The 20,860-nt window shown below is 48.4% G+C and overlaps 1 protein-coding gene across 2 annotated transcripts in view; it reads right to left on the reverse strand.

Moving 5' to 3' along the window:
• Positions 1 to 382: 382 nt before the first annotated feature.
• Positions 383 to 20,860, reverse strand: part of prdm5 (PR domain containing 5) — a 33,798-nt gene continuing 13,320 nt past the window's right edge. The window contains exons 13-16 of one of the 2 annotated variants that reach the window (XM_035521161.1): positions 19,257 to 19,350; positions 11,271 to 11,356; positions 6,613 to 6,717; positions 383 to 928 (exon numbers count right to left, since the gene is read on the reverse strand). In XM_035521161.1, the coding sequence (XP_035377054.1) occupies positions 764 to 928; positions 6,613 to 6,717; positions 11,271 to 11,356; positions 19,257 to 19,350 (450 nt within the window). In that variant the 3' untranslated portion in view covers positions 383 to 763. Of the gene's footprint in view, positions 929 to 6,612; positions 6,718 to 11,270; positions 11,357 to 19,256; positions 19,351 to 20,860 lie in introns of those variants that run through there. The other variant, XM_035521162.1, reaches the window with a different exon arrangement.

The raw sequence follows: 20,860 nt of genomic DNA on the forward strand, positions 1-20,860 counted from the left end.
ACGCAAAGGCACCCAAACACCTGCGCTCGGCCTGTAGGCGGGGCCCATATCTGTGGCCTCCAACGAGTCAGCGTCAGCTCGAGCCACGCTGAGGCTTTAATTAGTCCGTAAGTGACGGTTACAGACCTCGGAGCCAGGCTTTAGTTAATGACTGTCGAGCGAGCGCTTGTAATTAGCCCTCGCGGCCCATGTGATTTGCCTGCCATCCACGGTTTACCCAGGCGCAGGCTTTATAATTAGTCAACGCAAACAACTGCATGGGAACCGGGGAGCTTCTGAAATTGCTTGAGCCAAACGCAGGAGAGAGGCCGACTACACAGACGGGCTTTGCCCTACAAATCCTCCGGTGTTTCAAAAAAAAAAGACAACGAATTACAATGAATTAAACAGCAACATTATATTATGTCGATTAATGATTTACGTTACAGGTGACAAACGAAAGCAACAAAACTGGAAAGCAAAATGGAAGGCGACAGATGGGTACGTAGAGGGCATCATAACCACAAACTCAGCTTTCAGTACGGCTTTACGAGGACAGCGGCGAACAATATTCAAGCGTGAATCGAGTTCCTTATCTGCTCACAGCAGATACTATTATACATGCTCAGGGGAGGCCTGCAGAACTACTGCTACACAACATAGCATCACTCCAGTATGCATTTGTGAACCTTTTCACCTAGAGAGAGAGAGATGATCGATCCAGTCTCTCCGTGGACGTTCTCCACGTGCACTTTGAGGTAGTCGGCTGTAGGGGGCGTGGCCATCAGCCCTCGGTCTCTCCGTGGACGTTCTCCATGTGCACTTTGAGGTAGTCGTTGCGGGTGAACTTCTTGTGGCACAGCGAGCACTCGGCCATGGGTCTGTTTGGGTTGTGGGTCAGCTTGTGTCTGATCAGCATCTTCTTCAAGCTAAACGACAGGTCACACACCTATCTCCCCACACACACACACACACACACACACACACACACACACACACACACACAAGAAAAAGACAAGGTCTCACACACCTACAGCCAATCACTGGATAGAAAACAATAAAACACACACTTACGGCCAATCCAGAAAATGCAATGGGGTCTATAGCAATGAATAATCAGGAAAAAACATTTGTTTCCTTTTTATGGGCGTTTCTCCCAGATCTCAGAGCCTGAATGTGTTAGCACTGATAGCTAACACACCTGCTGCTGCAGTCTGCAGAAAGTCAGCCTGGTGGCTTTTTTTTTTGGGGGGGGGTTAGTAGGGGAATGGGGACTGGTCTGGCACCTATTACGGCATCTGGATTAGATAATCCTCCCAGCACACAGCCACAGACCATGTGCACCAGGTGGGGACAGGACGTCGAGGCTTAACAAGTAGAAACGTGATCAAGGAAAGCGCTGCTCTGGTTCAGGATGCCCCCGTCTCGTGCGCAAGTCATGGTTGGCCTGACTGCTCGGCCCTTTGCTTAGTCATGGGGAGTATAATTTTATGGTGGTGCTTTCAAGTGTGTGGACCTTCTAGAAGAAGTTTCTATATTTCTGCAAAATAGGACGTGAAACACAATTGGATTCCCTAAGTAAAGAGAACCCAAACCATTGAGACCCGAATATTATACGTGGTCATTTATTCACAGAGGAGAATGATCCAGTATTACAGAAGTGTGAGTGGCACGAGTGGATGAACAGCTTCACCTCCGGAAGGCTGGTGGGTTTCCTCACATGTTGCATTCTTCCGCAACGCTTTCCTCGGATTAAGGTCAGGGGACTGACTTGGCCATCCCAAACCATTACTCTTCTTTAGCCGTTGTTTGGTAGAACGACCCGTGTGCTGAGGGTCGTCGTCTTGCTTCGTGACCCACTGAGATTCAGTTCCTGGACAGATGTCCCGACATCTGGCTCTAAAATTTGCTGGTATAACTCAGAAGTCCGTTGTTCCATCAATGACGGCTGGCTGCGCTGTCCCAGATGCAGTAAAACGGGCCCAAACCGCGACCCTACCACCGCGTACCAGAGATGGGGGGAAAAACGTTCTGTAAGCAGTTACGGTATGGACCCAGAAGGTGATTGGCTTGCCTTGCTGCACTCATCATGATCAAAAATGTCCACACCAGGGTGTCTACCTAGAAATGGGAAGGCCATCAGGAAGGGCCGGGACAGCCCTCGCTGTGGGAGCACAAGATGTGACCGACTTAAAGGTGTTTTGAGAATGAGAAACCATCACAGGAGAAGGGAACTGGCCTAGACGCGAAGGTGAGGTGGCGGACCTCAACTTCCGCTGACTCATCATAGTTGAAACTGGGTTCGTCGTTTCATACCAACTGCGGAAGCATTGGCCCTACACAGATGACATCACAGCCTTCCCAGAAGTGTAGGTGGAAGGTGGGATTTTCCAACGCGTATATGGTGTGCGTTGTTATTCCACACGAGTGCATGGGTGTACTTCCACACTGCAAACAGGCAGTGATGTTCTGTCCTCCCCCCAAACCCACAGCTGCTGCTCAGCGTTCTGTTGGGGGACGCCACCGTGCGAGTGGCCTGGAGTCACTCTGAAGTTACCCCGCGCTCTCCTGTGACCTCTCGGACTATTACGCGCCTTGCTCTTGGCGGGACCCCTCTTTGTCGACCCTTCCCAGGGAGGGTATAGTGGTCTTGAAGTTCCTCCATTCTTTATGCAGCCTGTCTGACTGCGGCCTGGTGGAGGCCAGACTCTTCAGAGGTGGTTTTGGAACTGTTTCCGGCCCGACGAGCATCAGCGGCTCCCTTTCTGCTGGACGTCCACAAGCACTTTGTGAAGATAAGACTCTGACAGATCTCTGGTCTTTAAATAAAACAGGGTGCACACTCACACCTAATTATAAACCCATTGAATAAAAACACCTGGCTAATTTCACCTTTAAATTGACTGCTAATCCTAGAGGCTTACATAATTTTGTAATATTGGATCCTTTTCCACAATAAAATAGTTTGTTTTTACCTCACGTTTAATTGGATTTTATCTTTATCGATTTGAGTACATATCTATTTTATGTGAAAATGATGCTGTTTTTAGAATATATATATATGCGCAGAAATAAAGATTTTAAAGTATTCACCAACATTCAAGCGCATAACTAGAGATAAAACAGAATCTTGAAAACTGTAACAAGAGTAGAAGCAAGCCAAAAAACACAGTTTCACTCCCAGATGCTCCCTACATTATAAAACGCATGCACACATACAACAAACCAAAGCCACTTTGAATAACAGAGCCAACCAAACAGAAAAGAACCAGTTGGGAAACATCAGCCAAGCCAAACACACACTCACTCACTCACTCTCTCTCTCTCTCACACACACACACACACACACACACACACACACACACACACACTTGGATCCCTCAGTTAGGCCATTAGCATGAATTGACAGTGCATTGAACACTCATACACTACACACTCCTCTCTCTCTACCCTCCCAAACACGTACAAAATATTTCTGTTCGCAGTACAAAAATCATCCCACACCATCAATCATCTTCATACAGCAGATTAAAGTTTTGACAGAGGCTGTGGACATTGGAGCGAGGAGGGGGGCACACAGACACTGAGGAAGAACGGGTGGGGGAGCAGGAGGGGGAGGCAGCCATCCTCCTCACCCTGTCATCCTCAAACCCAAACACCCAGCACACAGACCATCTCCCCGCCATACACGGCTCACATTGGGGAGCTTTTCACGCCCATTATAGACCATACAGGAGTGTGCACGCGAGTGGGAGAGAGACAGAGAGCGAGAGTGACTGAGAAAACCCGGCCGCCGTAAAAGGCTCCAAACGAAGGGAACCGAAGAAGAGGAGCGTCGAGACGAATCTGGAGGTTTTCAGCTTCCCGCGAAGGAGCTCTGAGAACAATTCTGGGTATAATTGGAGGCCGTTCCCAGACGGGTGCGCGAAGAGGCTAGAGAGGCCCGTCACCTCAGAGAACAGAGCGAGACCGGAGGGAACGGCCCACCTCACTGGCTTATGGGTACAGGGATGAATAAAACCGCTGAACTGCAGGGAAAAACAGTCTGCTTCTGGCCTGCAGGCAAATCAAATAAAAAAACAGGATGTGTTTTTCATTTGGGTATGCCACTGAGATTGCCATATGTCCTTTCTCTCTCTCTGTCTGTGTGTGTGTGTGTGTGTGTGTGTGTGTGTGTGTGTGTGTGTGAGATAAAGAGAGAGGGGACGCTTCTTGAGTCGTCTGCCAAGAGTTTTCTTTCCTGTCTTTTGTCCATAGGGTTTTATTCTTTCAAATTCTGTGTTTGTGTATTCAAGAGATTTTTTAACTACTGCGTTTAACTTACCAGAAATTAGTTACTAGTGACAAGTAATGCTCCCCCCCCCCCCGTTTCTTCCTCTCCAACCACCCCCCACCCCCCCCCCGTGACTCACGTAATTCTACATAAAACTGAACTCTCCATTACTGCGCCTGGGTTTGAAGGCTTTAGAGATGCATGCTGATCTAAGTGGTGCTGACTGATGCGGTCATTATAACGTGTTAGAATGGAATCAGCAGGGCTTGGACTGGACATAAGTTTGTGTTCCACCCTAGCACCACAGCCGTTTCCACGATGACGCTGACAAACTGATTAAAAAACGCAGTAGGCGGATGGGTGACCGAGTGAGGGAGAGATGCACTTCTTTACCATGAAAATCCAGGAGTTTTTAATACATTAAACACTTAAAATCTAATCCTGCATTTCAGGGATGTGAGCCAGTATGAAAACGCCCTACTTCGGGTTCTGGGGGTCCGGCACACAGCAACCCTTGCTGGAAAATACCAAGCAACACGTCGGCGTGTCTCCTCAGGAGCCGCCAAATGACAAACTCCATTCCTGCTGCTCTTACCCGTATAATTACGCAGCCTCTGCCCATCATCACTGATAAATATTTTAAAATGGGCGGCAGGCTGGTTCAGTGCTGAAATTCTCGTGATTGCTCAACCACTTCTTCCTTCCAAACATGCACCTTTTAATCTCGACTCTCTCTCTCTCTCTCCCTCTCCCTCTCTCTTTACAACGACAGCCTGTTTTAAACTGCCTTGCAGTGGTCAACTGGCTGAGTCCGTGACCCGGTGCCCAGAGACGATGTGGGGTTCAGGAGCTCTTTCGGCTCTCTGGCTGGGAAGCCTGGCCCAGCTGTGTCTGCGTTGTGTCCCCCGTCTTTGCGTGTGGTGGGACGGGGGCCGTCGAGATGCCTCCATACGCTTCAGAACGGCCCTGAGGCTGTCCTAGCGGACACCGTGCTTCCCTGGTCAGGCTGATGTGTCTCATCTGTACAGGAGAGCTCGCTCTACACATCTACAGCCCATCAAATGCAAGGGTCAGCACTGTGGGGTCCATCCCACTAGTATGAGCCACAGAAAAGAAAAAAGGAGAGAGAGAGAGAGAGAGAGAGAGAGGGAGAGCGCACTACTCCCATTCTTCAAGTCAGCTTGCTGCCCGCTCAGTGACACTGAAAACAAGGAGGCGTTGTGTTATTTTAATGGTGTAGGTTGGAGCCACACTGTTCCGACTGTGAGGTCCGGATTGTGCGTGTGCGTGCATGTGTGTGTGTGGAGGTCAGTGAGTGGTCAGTTTGTGCAGGGCGGTTTCAGCTTTGTGTCGCCTGGCTGGACATCCTTCCTGGCAGCTCCACTTTTCTCTCTCTCTCTCTCTCTCTCTCTCTCTCTCACACACACACACACACACACACACACACACCAAACAAATAAGCAATTACACAAACACACAGAAGCAGTTTTTGCGACACGTCACAAAGCAGCTTTTACACAAACACACTTTCACACAGTTTTGCTCATCTCACAAATGCTTGCACACTTTCTCTTTGCACTCTCAGAAGTCTTCAGTACAAACATACGTACAAGAAACACGTTCCAACATACAATTTTAGGCCACTGATCAGATTCATTAAACTGTAGTGATCTATGGCAGCATGAGGGAGGGGTTAAACCCAGTCCTGACAGCAGAGGCAGGATGAGGGAGGGGTTAAACCCAGTCCTGACAGCAGAGGCAGGATGAGGGAGGGGTTAAACCCAGTCCTGACAGCAGAGGCAGGATGAGGGAGGGGTTAAACCCAGTCCTGACAGCAGAGGCAGGATGAGGGAGGGGTTAAACCCAGTCCTGACACCAGAGGCAGGATGAGGGAGGGGTTAAACCCAGTCCTGACACCAGAGGCAGGATGAGGGAGGGGTTAAACCCAGTCCTGACACCAGAGGCAGGATGAGGGAGGGGTTAAACCCAGTCCTGACACCAGAGGCAGGATGAGGGAGGGGTTAAACCCAGTCCTGACACCAGAGGCAGGATGAGGGAGGGGTTAAACCCAGTCCTGACACCAGAGGCAGGATGAGGGAGGGGTTAAACCCAGTCCTGACACCAGAGGCAGGAAGAGTGCAGAGTTAAATGCAGCCTTGCCTTCAGAGCCAGGATTAGAGTAGCCCTGGTTTTAGTGGTTGGAGACAACCTGACCAGTTTCATACAGCACCTACAACCTACTGCACGCTCAGCTCCAAATGTAAGAGCCTGTGGGCTGTGGTAAGGGTGTGGGTGTGTGTGTGTGTGTGTGTGTGTGTGTGTGTGTGTGTGTGTGTGTGTGTGTGTGGTGCAGTACTAACGTCACATTGGAAGGGTTTCTCTCCAGTGTGTGTACGCATGTGTTCATCCAGACCTCGCTTCTGACTGAACGCCTTATTGCATTCTGTGCATTTATACGGCTTCTCCTGTAGACAGAGAGAGAAAAAACACCATTAATAAATCTAAAGTTTCCAAACACTAGGCCTGAATACCCTATTTCAGGCTTAAAATCACCCTGGTATTTATGAACAGGTTTCTGAATGCTTGTTCTAAAAAAAAACAAAAAACCAAACAAACAAATGTCTTCATAAATGCATTAATGTTATTGCTATAATGTTGGTTAAATGTAATTCTCCCACATACAGAGTTAAAAGGCAAGGCTGGTTCTTCTGTTTGGCTGTATGCTGAAGACATTTAGGAAACCAGAAGATGAATACATGACAAGAGTCAGTCACTTTGAGTAAACTAATGGAATATGTGACAAAATACATTTAAAGGCAGGCATTCTGTAATATGTAGTGAAATGCATTTTCAGAACAAACTTCCCAATTCTACAGAAGATTAAACGAAACCAGATCCAACTCATTCGGATTTCACACTTTTACACTTTTCACAAATATTAAAAACAACAGCTCTATAAGCTTTTCCTGATGCAGTATGTAGTGGTGTACATTAGTAATGAGAACCAAAACAAGAACATGACTCCAGAATATTCCACGGATGTTCGAATATTAATGGACTGAACGAATAACCCAAATATATGCGAGACCAGACGTGTGTGTATATAAAAAGGCCAAAGTAAAAAATGCACATTCAGACAATAGAGCCATTGAATAATTTAGAAAGATTTCTGTAATCATTCAAACATGTGCGCACTGTCACTCACTAGTTTTGTTTTTTGTTTGTTCTGTGTTATTCACCAAGATATGTGCATGCACACACACACCCACATATTCAGTAATGTAAACAAATGAAGTGTCTTTTCGGGAAATGCACCTGGAACGGATTTTACAGAGGAAAGCGCAAAATCGCCCCCCAGTTCTTATAAGCATACAGATACACACCCGCTAGACACACACGTGTATCCAGACAACACCAGCTTTCATACACACACACACACACACACAGCATTATCTTCTCCTCCGCACGTCTGTCAACATGGCAATCACCTGCATCAGAAACGTGGGTCCCAGCCCTGTCTGTATTTGTGGGGGAGTCTGTGTGTGCCAGGATGGTGGACACACACACACACACACACACACACACACACACACACACACACACACACACACACACACAGGGCGGCGCTTATGGGAACGGGTGGAAACAGGAAGCAAAGATCATGGGAAATGGAGTTATCTTATGGGCAGGACACAATGGAGTGACACATATGGAACGTGCAAGGTGCCCAAGTGTGCGTATCTGCATGCTAAGGGTGTGTGTAATTGGGCGGGGCCCTCTGAGCCGTCTGGGGGGAGGGCCACCCCAACGGGGTGCATGGGCCGTATGGCACACAAACGCGCGCTGGGTCTCGGCTCATGGAGAACCGCACAAGCGCCGGCGCGCGGTGAGGGAGAACCCACAACGCACTCGGGTGAGTCATCCATCTGCAGCAGCCATCCTGCTCTCCTGGCACCGGCCCCCAGTCATGGAGCCAAGCTGAGCCTGTCCGTCCAGCCAGGTCAGATGCAGCATGCGGCCCAGGAGGCGAGGGAAGGAACGCCAAGTCCTTCTGGTGTAAAGATTACATCCCAAGTCACGCTGCGAGGGGGAACACGTTCTGCACCCGCAGCTGCAGTAGAAAGCCAGGCACTGCCACGCAGCGAAGAAATTAATAAATTAGTAACGAAGCGTTAACATTCGGTAATAAACGAACTTTTAAGAGAAGACGGAAGGCTCATGTTTTCTATGACTAATCGTATCGTCTCTTTCATGATGACCTCGCTGGTGCGCCGTGTGTCTTCTGCGTGACGGAGAGGCTGGCCTGGACGCTCATGCTCCACGGGTGGGTTATCGGGCCGGGGCTGCCCACTGCTCCCAGTGAGCCGCTACGCCCTTACGAACACCACCTTCATTACTTGTACCTCATGCAACCTCACAGCAAAGGATACACACGCACATGCGCATGTCTTGCACAGAACAGTATTTCTGGAGCTACATACTACCATGTCTAGTTATAGCCCAGTTCTTATGTTCAGAAACCCAAATCTAGTTGTGTTTCCCTGTTTCCAAGAGAGTGGCATTTCAACCATGTACTTATGCGCTCCAACAAAATGCGCACATAACGGCAGAACGTTGTTGTCATAAGTTTATGGCGACTTTTTCTACATCAACAAAAGATGACGCGTTTTGTGTGTGAGTGTGTGTGCACGCGCACGAGAGATGCGAGGTAATATTAAGCAGTTAGTAACTGTCAGTATGATGTATTGATGCAAGGCAGAGTGTAACGAGAAAGTGTTGGGCGGGTCTGTGGCGTAGCAAACGCATCCAACTTTCCTTCCCCAGGTTCCCATCCAGCGAGCCGTGGAAAAAGTGGCTTCCCATAAAATGAGGATAAAAGCAGCAAGCGTCCAGCTGCGCAGGTTGGGACCTACATGCAACGTTGGGCCCCGGGGAATCTGGCGGCACCGCCCAGGCTATCAGTTCTGGAGTACGGCACCAAAACGCTGGCAACCATCAGCAGCCCAGTTGGAAGCACCTGGCTCAGTTCTATTCGCTGCTGCACAATTAGCAACGCGTCTATGGTGGAAAACGCTCAAACTCTTCTCATGTCTTTTTTGAATTTACTTCATCTGTAAACCTCCGGCCTGCAAGTAGTCTGTGACTGGAGAGGTATCAGCAAAGCCTATGGTCTGCACGTCAGGGCTGTGAACCTCTGGTCTTCCATGCTGGGCGTACTGCTGGAGAGGCACTCTACAGGCTTCTGAGTTTGGCGGCCAGGTCGGCTCTGGGATACATCCGTTTGAGAAGCCCTCGAGTATGTAACGTTTAGGTCGGAGTGACCCTTTGATTGGTGGACAGTCTTAAGCTCACTAGTCTCTTGTGGACCAGATGGAGGGGACAGGGGGACAACAATGTGTCTTTTGATACGAAATACAAAATCTGATACCGCTGATGCGTGGATCAGTTCTGTGGGATTATTTTGTCACGTTGTCTACAAATCGATTTAAAAATGACTAGCAAGATGCTAAACTATTGTCATGCTGAAGATACATAAGAATATTCCTGCCCATTTTCAAACTACAGCTGGATTGGGTATTACTTCCCTAAATCCATGCATCTTGCATCCCAAAATGGATTCCATTGAATCTGGGCTAAAACCACTGATGCCGGGATTATGTCCCACCCCCATCATGGCTGAGTAAAGCAATTTTAGACAAGGACGTTCATATCGAAGCACGTACTTTACTTGGGTCAGGGGTGGAGGAGTGGCCATTTATGTTAAAAGTAAGCATCAGGTAACAGTGTTGCTTCCATGGCTATTAGTATGTAATTCAAATGGGTGGCTTTGGATGCGGTGGTTGCCAAATCTCTCCAGCGTTACAGAAGGAGCCTCAGCTCATAGTGATGCCGATTTTGTCTTCCAGAAAATAAAATGAAACTGCCTCGGTGTGAGACTGGTATCTGGACCAGACCAAACGAAGTATCCCGATAAACCATCATTATTCAAAATTACAGATTCCTCCAACAGATAAGACTGCCTCTGTTTTCAAAAATATTAGATATGTTGTTGCTACAGTTAGATAGTGGCAACATACAGAAATGTTGCCATGTGTAGTCATTGGATAAAATGTTAAGCATTTTGTTGAGCAAATTTTCATCTTTTAAATTTGATAGGCAGAGGATATAATCATATGCCTGATGCTGACTATTCGTGGAAATAGTTTTATGACACTACCCGTAGTTCTCTCAGACCTAGCTAGAATAGACAAAGTTTTATGCTCAAACTTGTTTTTGAGTATTGAAAAAACAAGAACAAATTGATAAATTCAAAGAAAAAGGTCACCAAACCTTCTCTCACTCGAAAGAGCGACATGGTATCTACAGACTAACGTCTTGGTTCAGTATCCGGTCTTTCTCTGACATTTAAGCATCATATTTTTAAACTGGCAAAGAAAGCGAAGATGAAACTAGGATTTTATTTTAGAAATAAGCCTCTTTGAATCTTGAAGTTAAAAATAAAATAGTTTCGGCTGCCTTGTTACCAGCAGTCGATTATGGAGATGTTATTTCTATGCAAACACCTTCGTATTACATACACACATTAGATGCTGCTCAACACAGTACCTTAAGATTCATTACAGTCAGCTGATCACCCACTACTGTCTTGTTTATGAAAGAACAGCTTGGTCTTCATAATCCATCATAGGTAAATCCACTGGTATATTTTAATTTATAGCTCTATACTTTCATTACTCCCACCCCCTTATTTGTGTACAGGCTTAATGAAGCATAGTGGTCCTCGTGGCAGGAGATGAGCGTTTCCAAAGACCTGGGCATGCTTCACACACATGCACGGTGTTGGGGTTGGGGGTTGTACGGAAAAGCAAAAATACAGAAAAACAAATAAATCAAATTTCCATACACTGCAGCATTTCCAATGTCCACAATGGGACAACTCATGCAGAGAGAGGGTAAGAGAGAAGGACAGACAGGGAGAGACAGAGACTGCGTCCACGTGTCTGCCATTGTGTCTTACCCGGGTGTGGGTACGTATGTGCATCTTCAACCCATCATTCTTGCTGAAGGCTTTGTCACAGTAAGGGCACTGATAAGGGCGTTCCCCTAAACAACACAGACAAAACAAAAGTCACCACCACCATCACGACGATGACAACATTGGAACATCCTTTCCAGTCGAGGCAGCGCGTAACGATGGCGCACGCTGACCCACAGACACGCAGTTACAGTAGGTTGGACTGAAACCAAACGGCCGTGATGGGGCTGAAGTCAGGAAGAAGGGTTGTTCTTTCCCTCTGCGTGCATGGCCAGATCAAAGCCACAGGAATAGCTGAGGAAAAAGGCACTCCGAGGTCCTCCGGGGAATAACCGCTGCGGTGAGAGCCAAGCCTTGAAATTGTCTGGAGATTCTATTTAAGATTCCACGGCTTCCAGCGTGACATCACGGATTCTGTGGCATTCTGTTCCACTAGAATCGGATTCTACAATGCCCCCCACCCCCACGGCTGTGTGCGAGGCTGGACCGGTTGGGACGTGGGAGGTTGGATGGCCACTTTAGTGCTGAAAGTATTCGGCGCATGAGAAAACTCCTGCACTTGGGCCTGCTGACAAAAACCGATCTTACGACGCGCGTGTCCGGCCAGGCCTCACACCAGTGCGTCTGCACTTTCAGCATGCTGACTTGGAGCAGAACTACAGATAACAGAAAGGGCCACTACACTGTTGCGAACACTTATTCATTCACCTACAGCAAATACACTCTATGGTCATTCTGCCATAACCGAACTGGGTTTTCAGTGCATCTAGGACACTTGTATGTATAAGCAATGTTGATGCAGGTTCAAAGGTAATAGAGGGCATGTGGAATTAAATGGTGAAGGCCATGGAGTGTGCATGAGAACAGTACACACACCTACACAGATCCAGACCCACAGGCATGCCCATGGACAAATTTACTGCACTCCTTTCAGGGCAATAAATAAAGGAGGAGATTTAGAGAGCAAAGCTTGCAAAGTATAAATTTTAAGCTGGCTTATTCCCTAAAGAACATGTGGTTCAGTATAGCAGAGGGTATAAAACAAGATGTTTTCCTCTTGCATTCTAAACGCAGCTCTGCTCCTGCACAGTATTTTAACCTTGCATTTAAAACACATACACATATGTAACCGGGGCAGAGCCTCTTTCTGTGCGTCCCATAGCCAACAGCTCTGCCCTCTCAGCTACTCAACTCCTTTTCTCCAATCTTCCAGATCTTAACCTTGTTTGACCCAAGTTGGGTGGGGTCACTGAGGCCCCTCCCCACTGCAGGTTCCAAGTCTCACCGCTCCGACCGCTAGAGATGCTATCAGTGTGAGCTCGACGGGGCTGACAAAGAGGAGTGACGAGTCTGTCAGTCACAGGCAGGGCAGCCACGTGGAGCTGCTTTAGCGTCAGCCGATCTGGGGAGCAGATCGCAGCAGGCAGCCCGGCTCAGAGCTCTGGAGGCCCGGGCTGCGCCGGAGCTCAGCTCACATGCCGGCGGAGGTGCAGCACCCTGCTGAAAGTGGGACGGTCCGCATGTCCTGACAAGCGACGTTCCTGACCAATTGGACAGCAGACAACTTGGTCTTCAGAACTTCACTGGCTTAGGGCAGTTTGAGGGGATGCTCAGATTCAAATTCTCTCATTACTTATAAAAAAAAAAATAAAAATAAAAAAAAAAAGACACAAAGCGTATGCAAGTCCTGTTGGCTGTGGGACTCTGAGCACCCCATCTCTTAGGAAAGGACATGCAGCCAAAGCTGACTCTCTATGAACTCATCTGCAAGGGTTGATGCACAAACAGAAAGGCTAACGATACCAACATCAGCGTCCATCAGCGTGACCCAACATTTGCTCAACACCAACACGCTCAACGCCAACACGCCTCTATTAACTTGCTGCAACTCGCTAATGTCTTCATTAGCGATTAGTGAGCATGTCCGCGTGAGGGTTCAGAGTATTCGCCTGGCGTGCATGGACTCTTCGACACCTGGTGTGGTGAGCGTAGCGCGAACTGGCCTGCGAACCAGGTGTGCACGTCCTGGTACGAGCTCCCCTGCCGCCTCCGTTCGTCACAGCTAGGAGGCAGCGAGGATGCTGGGCCCCTGAAACGAAGCCTCATTCCAATTTCCTTTTCTGGGTCTGCTGGAGGAAGAACGGCTCCCTGCGGGATAAGGAACGCGCCAGGCAACTGGGACGGCTCCTCAAGGAAAATGGCAAACGTGCGACTTAATAAGATGCGGCCTTTAGCAGGATACAAAGTGCTCAGGGCGTCTGTGTGTGTGTTCACGCACGTGTTTACATAAGAGATGACTGTGTGGTGATCTGACTTCTAACTCGCATTAGTGTAACTTAAGGGACTAAAAAAAAAACAAAAAAACAGTTGTTTAATTAGATAAAGATGGTAAGATTGCTGGGGCTGCTTCTTCACTTGTCCTGCGAGTAATAAGGTTAATTAGCTCCGCTTCAGGGGACTTAACAGGCCGAGATCCTCATTTAGTTGGAGATTGCCCTCCAGGCGTGTCTGTGGTGTCAGTGATGCAGCGCCGTGTTGCTTTAAAATGGGAGCTCCCTATCCTGTTCCCTCACTCCTACCTCTGCTGAGAGCCCTTCACTTCCTCACGGACAGGAACGCTGCCGTCTCGGCTGCACATCGTTACAGTGAAGCTCGCCGTGATCTCCACGTCAACTGCAAGCTTCTGGGCCGCCATTGCCTTCTGGGTCAGTAAGGAGCTCCGTTAGATCCTGGCCACTATCCCCAACTGGAGCAGAATGCGCCTCGACCCCTTTAGCGAGCTATAAACCAGCACTACACTCCTGACGGATCCACTGCTCTCGCTCTCGCGATAACACGCCGTTGACAAACAAGCCAACCGAAACTCCAGATGTGGTGTGTGACCAGCCATGGATCTAGTTCAGGCTTTTACCCTCTGAACCGGCTCTGTGGAAGACGGAGAGCCAGGCCAACCGAGACGCCGTGCCGCAGTGAATTCTGGGACTGTGGAGGAACCTGGCTGCGTTGCACGGCTCGTAAAAGATGACGAATATATAAACTGCTTTAGGAGGAATTCACAGTGGTAGAAAGATGAAAGTTCTGTCCAGACATACTTTCGTTGCTGCTGAGCTCTACTGCTTGGCTATAGAGTAGGCCAGTTGGTGCTGGTAGCCCATCTGCTTTGGGCTCCCAGTGATCTTCCGGACGGGGCAACGGTTAAGCCCATGCTTGACTGACAAGACGAAAAGGCACCAGACCGTAGGACCACATTCCAAAGGACGGTGCATTCTTATAGCTTAACTTGACTTGTAGTCTAGTTAATTTACCCAAACCAGTCCGACAGTTTCAGCTGGATGCAGTTATAATGGGATTTTCATCTTTTGTTGTTTTGATTTAGCCTAGCTGCTACGGGATTAACATAAGAGATGCCTGATGTGTATTCTTTTGTTCATGTGTGCGTCTGTATACAGAAATAGAGGGGCTAATTGATTTAACATGCTCTGTAACAGGACACCGTGTGTGTGCGCGACCCCTGGGTGTCTCCCTTTAGCCCCAGCTATCCCCACTGGCCCCTAAATCCCCCCCAGCCAGCCAATCGGTGTGTGTGTGTGGTGCATGGATGACTGTCCCCACTTCATGATTTGCCTGCCAAGAGTTTGTTTGGGGTTACTTGGAGAACTGTGGAGCACTTTAGCTTTAGTCTGAGATACATTAGTCCTGGCTTTCCTATTTCAGTCAGACACGTGCAGGCGCGCACACACACACACACAAAATCAGAATAGAGAAGCCATGCAGCATTGGCCTGACTGGGCCGATAAGCGGCTGCCTCTGGACCTGCTTGCTGAGAGTCTGTACTGCCTCTCAGTGCTTAGGGAGAGAAGGCCTAATCTGCCTGTCCTTCACACACACACACAGAGTTCTGTGCCGCTCAACAATTTTTAAAGCATCACGTCATCAGTATGTAAATGAGCCTGTACAGGATGCTGAGGTGCGTGAGCTCCCCCTGTCCCCAGTGCTCTTCTTGGCCATCCTCTTAAACGTGGCTCACTCCCGGGGCAAGGCACAGCGTGCTCACTACGACCACGCAGCAGCACAAACACGGGGGAGCCGTTAACCATCTTCACCCAGGACATCTCCAGTTCTCGTCCAACCGAGCAATACAGAACGGTCAGAAGATGAAACCAAGAAGCGCATCCTGAGCAAGAGTGTGTGTGTGTGTGTGTGTGTGTGTGTGTGTGTGTGTGTGTGTGTGTGCGCGCGCGCACACACACACAGAAAACTACTTAGGAAGATACAGATTCCTGCAGAGAGCTTTTCCACAGCAATTACCTGTCTCACACACACAGGACAGATGCACCTGTGCGCACGCACACACACACACACACACACACACACACACACACACAACTTCGTATCTAAAACTGAATTCATATGTGGAAGATCCTCAACTGCTCTAATATTTCATATTGATACACTATCTCATATGGATGCCATAAAGTGAGCCTTCAGGACCGCAGCCTTGACATCTTATATCTTAGTCTCCTATTTATGTCTTTGCCTCGGAGGATTTATAAAACCGTTCAGCGCATGAAACCATTTGTCAGGAAAAAGAAACATTTGCAGAATGTGAAGGATGACTTGTGTTTATACAGGTCCTTGCTCAGCCAGTGTTTGTGCTTTCCAGACATATTAGAAATATGAATGATCAGCATATTCTCCACATCTTATTAATCTGATAAAGGCATGGCAAGGTAAAGAAAAGGGGAAAAAGTTACTCTTGATGTACTTTTACTGAAGATGGGAGTAATTACCATTGTGGTATAATCCAGACACACACAACCACCCACACCCCTGTCCTACAATGGGTCCTTCAGTCTTATATTTGGAAAAATCAAATCCCAGGAAAGCACTTGAACCTTGGTGGTTTCCCAACCATGAAACAACCCATGAGGTTATTCAGTGTCTGCATTCTGTGTTTCCTTCAGGTCCTCCTGCTCAGATGACCTCTTAGCCAGCTACAGTCCTGCTGTGTGACATACTATTGCATGCGTGTACATACACCCACACTACACTGCTCTATAACAAATTCCGGACCCAGACAAGAAACACAAGTGCACATACACACACCCAGTTCTCCTGTTTCCTACTGCTTAACACATGCACACGAATGCGAATATTCATGCACACGCACGCACACACACACACCCCCACCCCTTATGACGTAGTGCCGGACCTGGGCTGATAAACAAAACACTCATTCACTCTTCCAGTCTCTGAGCTGTCTGAACGGGCATTTCCAGGGGGGTTTAAACAGGGAATGTCCGTGAGCGGGCCAGCTTGCTACTCCACATTCACCGTCTCCAGGGAGTACCATTTGGTGCTGATCTGAAAACAGTTTCATCACAGCCTAAAAGCAGGTGCGTTACGGCTGCTTCTCGTGCTCGTGCTCGCGCTGGCCAGTCGGAGTGGACCGTGGGCACGTGTGCTCAGTGGCGCGAGTGGGAGAGAAGACTCTCTCGCACATATAAGGGAAGTCACGTGTCAAAACAGGAAATCCCGCATCTGGCCACGATGCATCTACTCAAAACGACACAGGTTTGCACGTGAAACCTTAAACGGCGACAGTCTTCTGCAATTCTGACCCATTTCGTTTCTGAGATTCATCACCGAGGGGGATTTCGGTGAACGCGCTTCGGAACACATTCTTTTGGAATGAAGACAAACATACGTGGCACTTCTGTTACTATCGTGGGTCCCCCGCCGGTCAGATTCTGAAACAGTCCTGACCTACAGTTTGACCCTTAACACATAAAAGTAAATCCATGCCGTTCACGTGACCAGTGCCATGCTGAGTCCTCCAGTCGTTTGTGGCCTTGAGCACACAGCATGCAAAATCTTCAGTGAGCATCTCACCGCGGGCTAGCTAGAGAAGTGGACTTGAAGGATTAGCTTAGCTTTAAGCTCTCACTGAGCGGTGGCTAAAAACAAACGGACAAACAGCGAAACGCCACACACACAAAGTTTCTTTTGTAGGGAGATGAAACGCATGCTTGGGGATTAACCTCTTCTGCGCTGAGGGTACGGTGGCCGTCCAGAGCTCGCACTGCACTGAGGACTATGGAGCCTCCATAAAGAGCACGCGTTTTATAGGGTTCTCCCAAACTCAATACGGAAGATTTTTGGGAAACATCTGTTTAACCCATGGAGTCGGTTATTTACTGGAGTTCTAAGGGAGGGAAGGAGACTATGGCGACACAGTGGGTGAAACATAGCCTTTTCAAAAGTGCTTCTAGACAGCAGTTAGGAAAGAGGAGAGAATGTTGATATATGCTTAACTGCTTTGGGAAAAGAAAAAAAGTCATCCAAATAAAATATTATAAAAACTTTTATAAAGAATGAAAGTGATGGGGAGGAAGAGAGAGAGGGTGGGGGGCGCAGTGTAAGAGTCAGGGAGTGGCTGAGAGAGAGAGAGAGAGAGAGAGAGAGAGGGGGAAGAGCAACACGAATAAGTGAAAGGGAGTCTGAGCTAGAGAACCGGGCCAGATTTACAGGCAACGGGGGTCAGAGGTCATGTTGCTGGTTGCCTTCTTGGAGTGCTCCTTTCTTTCCCTCTTTTTTCTCCCCGGCGCTCTTTTCTTCTCCCGAGGTGCATCCCTCGTTCCCACCCCTCCCTCCACATTCCCCAGCAGCCCTCACTGCTCAGCCGAGTTGCTGCACTCCAAACAGCGCAGAGCGCGCACCCTCACACGGAGAGTCCACCGTGCTCGTTACCGCGGTGGCACTCATTTCTACAGCAGAAGAGCTCGTGTGTTGATATGTATGCATACGTGTGTGTGTGTGTGTGTGTGTGTGTGTGTGTATCTGAAGGGCCGTTGTGTTAATCTTGGGTGGGCAATGTTAGCTCACAGACAAAGAGCCTCGAGGCTCACAAAAAAAAAAAACCCAGAATGTGTCTGATGTAGCTCATTAAATCTGTCTGCAGTAGTCAGACAGAAGAACTCAGGCACACAGCTACAATCGGCACTCACTCACACACACACACAGCAGAACAAAGGCATTGTCAACACCACATCTCAAACTGAACTCATTTTATCAACGGCTTCAAATTAAAAGATCATTCCATCTACTGGTCACGCCAGATATGTCTGATGTGCGTCGTACAAAAAGCCAACAGGGAGACTCGTCTGCAGCGGGGCTTCCATGATGGAGAGGGATCGGGGTTTGAAGCCACGCTTAATATGGAATATTCTTCTTAGTCTCAATATGGAATATTCCCCTTAATCTTAATATGTTTCAAGGAAACACAGTGAGGGAGTTTAAAAGGTTGGCCAAAGGAAATGGCTCCTCTTAGGAAGAGCATGACGCAGAACATTTGAGAGAAATCTGTCTCTCCCTGTGTGGATCATTTACCAGGTTACGTGAGGTTATTTGACGAAATCTGAAACGAGACTTAAAAGCAGCACTGGCAGAGGCAAGGGAAGGAGTTTTAATTTTGTGTGAAGATATGTGCACAAACGTGTGTGTGGGTGTTGTTTGTGTGGGGCCTTCACTACAGAATGTTGTTATGGAAGCACCCAGGAATGTGTGTGCCTCTCTATTCTAGAGAGCCTGTTATTCCATCAGCAATGGGAAACGCGCAGGACGGCAGCGCTCCGTGTGTCCCTCTATTAGGGAGCTACACACACACACACACACACACACACACACACACACACACACACACACACTCTCTGGAAGATGTGAAGCAAAAACAAAAAGTGAGAGGACTTGGACCCACAAACACACCAGGGATGGAAGATACTGGGCTGTCTGAAGTTGTGGGCATATCAATAATCTCAGTGTTTATGCACAGATTGAGCATGTCTGTGGAACGCTGGACTTGGAGGCAGGAACGGGGCAAACCATTTTGCGGGGGGGGGGGGGTGAGAGAGAGCCCTGCATGTGGGTAAAGCCATGTTTGCTCGGATGGGGGGGGGGGGGGGTACTGACCTGTGTGGCTGCGGATATGAACTCTGAGGGTTCCGTTACTGGCGAACTTCTGACCGCAGTACGGACAGATTTTCTCCTTCTCCCCCGTGTGTGTCTGCCAGACAAACAGAGAAGTGGTGAAGGAGAAAAACAGACTGGTTCGCCCCGCAGACGGGGGTATGGCCGGCCAGCCCGGTGCTCACACAGGCGAGCGAATCCCTGGGGCCGACCGACAACACACTGCTGGCACACTAGCACGGAGACAGGACAGAAGTAAGGTGCAGGCATCAATGCCCCCCCACCCCACCACCACTTTGCCCACATCAAGTGCTCCTTTGCTCTCTTCCTTCCCTTAGCCAGTCTGTTCCTCTCCCACTCCATCTCCGCTTCCAACCCGCCCTCCACCTCCCCCAACCTTACTTCCACACCTCCAGCTTCCTCCCTCCCCTCACCCCCAACCTCTCCCTGCTCCCTCAGACCGGCTGATGCTCCCAATCTCTCGTCATCGCACGCGCACAAGCAGAACCAAGTCATCTCCAAAATGTCGCCATCCATCCCAGACGCACGCTCCCCCTCTTCACGCGTCCGACAACAAACAATAATCGGTCCGTTCATAATCTGCCCGATTCCTTCGTCTCCGTCGCAAAGTCCAGCTGTGGGAGCTCATCTGGAGGAGATCTCACTACTCATTATGGTCAAATCGCTCCATCCATCTTCGCTCCAATAAGCCCCCACATGCAGTTACATAAACACCCCGCCCAACACACCAGATGCTTGTGTGCAGTTGTGTTTGAACAATAGAAAGGGAAGCGGCACTGATGACAGACACCACGGAGAAACACTTAAAGCACTCACACACCACTTACAAAATGTACACCAGCCCCTTCTAACATTATAGTACACCAACATCTTACTCACACTCTCATTGACAACTTAGTGTGTGTGTGTGTGTGTGTGTGTGTGTGCAATGACATATTAAGCATTTAACAACGGATAAGATACAGATGGAGAATGACTAAATCACCCATCAGTACAACCGGCACACACACACCGACCCCGGCTTGTCCTACCAATGCCACCAACAGACCTGTAGAACTGAGACCCAAGAAGGAACACAAAAAATAACCTTTTCCTGACTGCAGTGGTTTTGACTGTGGGGGGGGGAGGGGGGGACATATCAATATGGCCTCACGTTTCATCCCTATCTAATATAGGATTTCCAAACCACTGCTCCATCATTTCTTTAATCCAATTACAATTTAAAATTACTTCATGACTCAATTAATATTTTATCATTTGATACCCAAGATGTCGTCTGCTGATTCTAATCTTTGAAGAATTCTACTCAATAGACAGGACCAATAAATGCAGCAAAGGATCTAAAGGAACCTTTTCTTACTAAACAGCCGAGTATCCGAAACATCTGAATTGTTTTGTACTTCTTAGGAGGCGGAGAAATGAACTCGCAGTATACTTTCAGAAGCATGTTCATCTCAAACGGATTCCTCAATCCTCCAATTAAGTGCAGGATAAGCGCAATGAGGTGCACATTTGCATGCTATGAAATGAAAGGCCGCCTGGCGCGCGCGTGTGTGTGTGTGTGGGCGTGAAGAGATTATTTCAGC

This window comes from Electrophorus electricus, chromosome 22 (genome assembly GCF_013358815.1).
Source record: "Electrophorus electricus isolate fEleEle1 chromosome 22, fEleEle1.pri, whole genome shotgun sequence".
Classification (NCBI taxonomy): domain Eukaryota; kingdom Metazoa; phylum Chordata; class Actinopteri; order Gymnotiformes; family Gymnotidae; genus Electrophorus; species Electrophorus electricus.